General features: G+C 55.9%; 1 protein-coding gene across 1 annotated transcript; it reads right to left on the reverse strand.

Moving 5' to 3' along the window:
- Positions 1-756: 756 nt before the first annotated feature.
- Positions 757-1,754, reverse strand: LOC128854571 (feather keratin Cos1-1/Cos1-3/Cos2-1-like). The gene is made up of 2 exons (XM_054088579.1): positions 1,700-1,754; positions 757-1,415 (listed from the first exon to the last, which is right to left on the reverse strand). The coding sequence occupies exon 2, from the start codon at positions 1,388-1,390 to the stop codon at positions 1,079-1,081; it is 312 nt and encodes a 103-aa protein (XP_053944554.1). The 5' UTR covers positions 1,391-1,415; positions 1,700-1,754; the 3' UTR covers positions 757-1,078.
- Positions 1,755-2,891: the final 1,137 nt, after the last annotated feature.

Genomic DNA, 2,891 nt, shown 5'->3' on the forward strand with positions numbered 1-2,891 from the left:
GGTCAACTCTCTGGAGGGAAGGGATGCCATGCAGCCGGACCTGGACGTGCTGGAAAGATGTGGTTGTATGAATGATGTGAAATTGCATGAGGCTAAGGGCAAGGTCCTGCAGCGGGGTCATAGCAATCCCATGCAAAGTCAAAGGCTGCGTGGAGAATAGATTTGGAGCTGCCCTGAAGTGAAGGACTTTGGGTCTTGGTGAATTAGAAGCCCAACGTGAGCTGGCAATGTGTGCCTGCAGCCCAGAGAGCCAACCGTGTCCTGGGATGCATTCAAAGAAGTGGGAGCAGCTGGGGAGGGAGGGCATTCTCCCCCTCTCCTCTGCTCTCGTGAGAGCTCACTTGGAGCCCTGAGTCCAGTTCTGGAGTCCTGAGCACTGGAAGGAAATTGCTGTGCGCGAGTGAGCCCAGAGGAGGCCAGAGACGTGATCCGAGGGCTGGAGAACCTCCCATTTGAGGAGAGGCTGAGAGAGTTTGGAGCAGTGCTTTGGATTGCCATTCGCAGAATGTACTTCCGAGCACAGAGCTCCCACCCGCGTCCGGGAAGAGGTGCAGTAACGCTGCAAGGACTGATGGCCGTGGTCTGAGGAGCAGCCAGGGTTGTCTGCTGCAGCTCCAGAGCACAAAGGACAACCCAGTCCTACGTTCTTCTTCCTCGGGCAATGAGGAAGGCTCCTCTCTTTCACTCAAACTTATCTGTTCGACAAAACCCCAATTCTCCTGAGGACGTGGGAAGAATTGTTGCAGAACGAAGGAGGACTCAGAGGCCCGGGCTTGGATGCAACACAACTTTAATGAGTGTAAAGAAGAAAAACGGGTGGTTCCCATGGAGCACCAGGGGCAGACACCAAGATGTGGTGGAGCTCCTGCAGGGTGTCCATCTGCCAGCCCTGCAGAGTGACAACAGGTCCCCCACCAGGCTGGTATTGGGACAAGACAAAGGCAAAGGAAAGAGAGAGAGAAGAGTGTGGAAGAAGGAAACTAATACTCAGAGATCTAAAGTCAATGCCTCAAATCTCATGTCCAGCAGCATGTTCTATTGTGTTGGAGGTTCTGCTACTGGGCCGTTGCCAACATTTTTAGCAAGGTCGGCATCTGTTGCCACAGCAGCTGGTGATGCAGGAGAGGTCACAGCAGCCAGTGTTGATGGGCACTCCGTTACAACTGAGGATGTTGCCAACAGCAGCGGAGGTGGAGTTTCCCACAGCGGTGTTCTGAGGGAAGGAGCTGAGGATGGGTCCGGGCAGGGTCACCACCACGGGAGAGGGCTCGATGACCACAACGGAGTCCTGGCACTGCCTGCAACAGCACTCATTGCAGCTGCTGGCCAGCGGGCACGGGCCGCAGGGCTGGCAGGGGCCACAGGGACAGCACTTATCGGAGCAGGACATGACTGGTGCCTGGAGATGAACCTGGCTGAGAGGAGAGAGGAAAGAGAGCGTGAGGACACCTGAGGAGCAGCACTGCACTCAATCCAGAGGAGACAAGGCACCTCCTGGCCCGGTAGACCCTGTCCAGCTCAAAGCCCAGCAGACACCTCAACCGAGTCCCAGCCTCTCTCTGGGCAAGACCTGCTCTGCCCTTCCCTATCCCTCGAGAAGCAGCTCCCACCCCTGCACTACAACAGCCCTCAGCAGCTGAGACAGACATCGAGGACAGAGCTGGTCTTGAAGGAGGAGGAGAAGCAGCTTCCCACTCACCTGCTTCCCGAGGAGAGGAGGCAAAAGAAGTGGATGAGAGAGCAGGGACTTGGGCTGCCTTTTATAGTGCTCCTGCCCTGCCTCAGGCCCACAGGCTCCCTCTGGGGAAGGGAGAATTTCCTGACAAGCTCCCGTCAAACGCAAAGCATCCCAGCTAATGGCATGGGCTGTGTCCTGGTTTCCTGCCCTGCTGCCTTCTCATTTCCTGCCTGATGTCACGCACTTCCCACATGAAGGCTTCTTGACCTGCCGGGATGAGAGACGTGAGGATTTCCGGGGTAGAAACACGTCAGTGAAGGCAGAAGGCTCATCTCCAGAGCTGGTGGCATCCCGTGCGGGCAGGTGATGTGCACCTGGGCAATTGTTTAGGAGTCAGCAAATGGGCACCTCTCTCACATTTCCTGTCGTGGTGCCTAAGGAATGCCATGTGAGAGGAGAAACCCCTTCCTTTCCTCTTCCTCCCTCACCTCTCTCTGATGCTTGATGAGAAGCTTGACATGAGCCGGCAATGTGTTCTCACAGCCAGGGAGCCCAACAGTGTCCTGGGCTGCATCAAAAGCAGTGTGTCGAGCAGGTTGAGGGAAGTGATTCTGCCCCTCTGTTCCTCTCCTGTGAGACCTCTCCTGGAGCATTGTGTCCAGATCTGGAAGCCTCAACTTAAGAAGGCTATGGAACAGGTGCCAAGGAGCTTACAAGGATGATCAGAGGTCTGGAGCAGCTCCCATCCCAGAACAGGCACAGAGAGTTGGGGTTGTACAGCCTGGAGAAGACAAGGCTCTCCGCAGACATTAGAGCAACTTTCCCGTACCTGAAGGGGGCCTACAAGAAAGCTGGGCAGGGACCGTTCACAAAGTCTTGTAGTGACAAAGGGAAATGGTTGTAAACCGGAGAGGGGCCGATTTAGGCTAGACAGAAGGAGGAATTTCTTCACTATGGGAGTGGTGAGGCACTGGAAGAGGTTGCCCAGGGAAGTTGTGGCTGCCCCACCCCTGGAGGTGGTCAAGGTCAGTTGCATGGGGCCTCGGGCAGCCTGGTCAAGTAGCAGGTGTCCCTACGCATAGCACGGGGCTTGGAAGTAGATGATCTTTAAGATCCCTTCCAAAGCAAACAGTTCTCTCATGCTATGCACTTGTGCAGCCCGGTAGCCTGGTGTTGGGTGAGGCGGGGGCCGAGAGCTCACACCAAATGGGTG

Source organism: Cuculus canorus, chromosome 25 (genome assembly GCF_017976375.1).
Source record: "Cuculus canorus isolate bCucCan1 chromosome 25, bCucCan1.pri, whole genome shotgun sequence".
In the NCBI taxonomy this organism is placed as follows: Eukaryota; Metazoa; Chordata; class Aves; order Cuculiformes; family Cuculidae; genus Cuculus; species Cuculus canorus.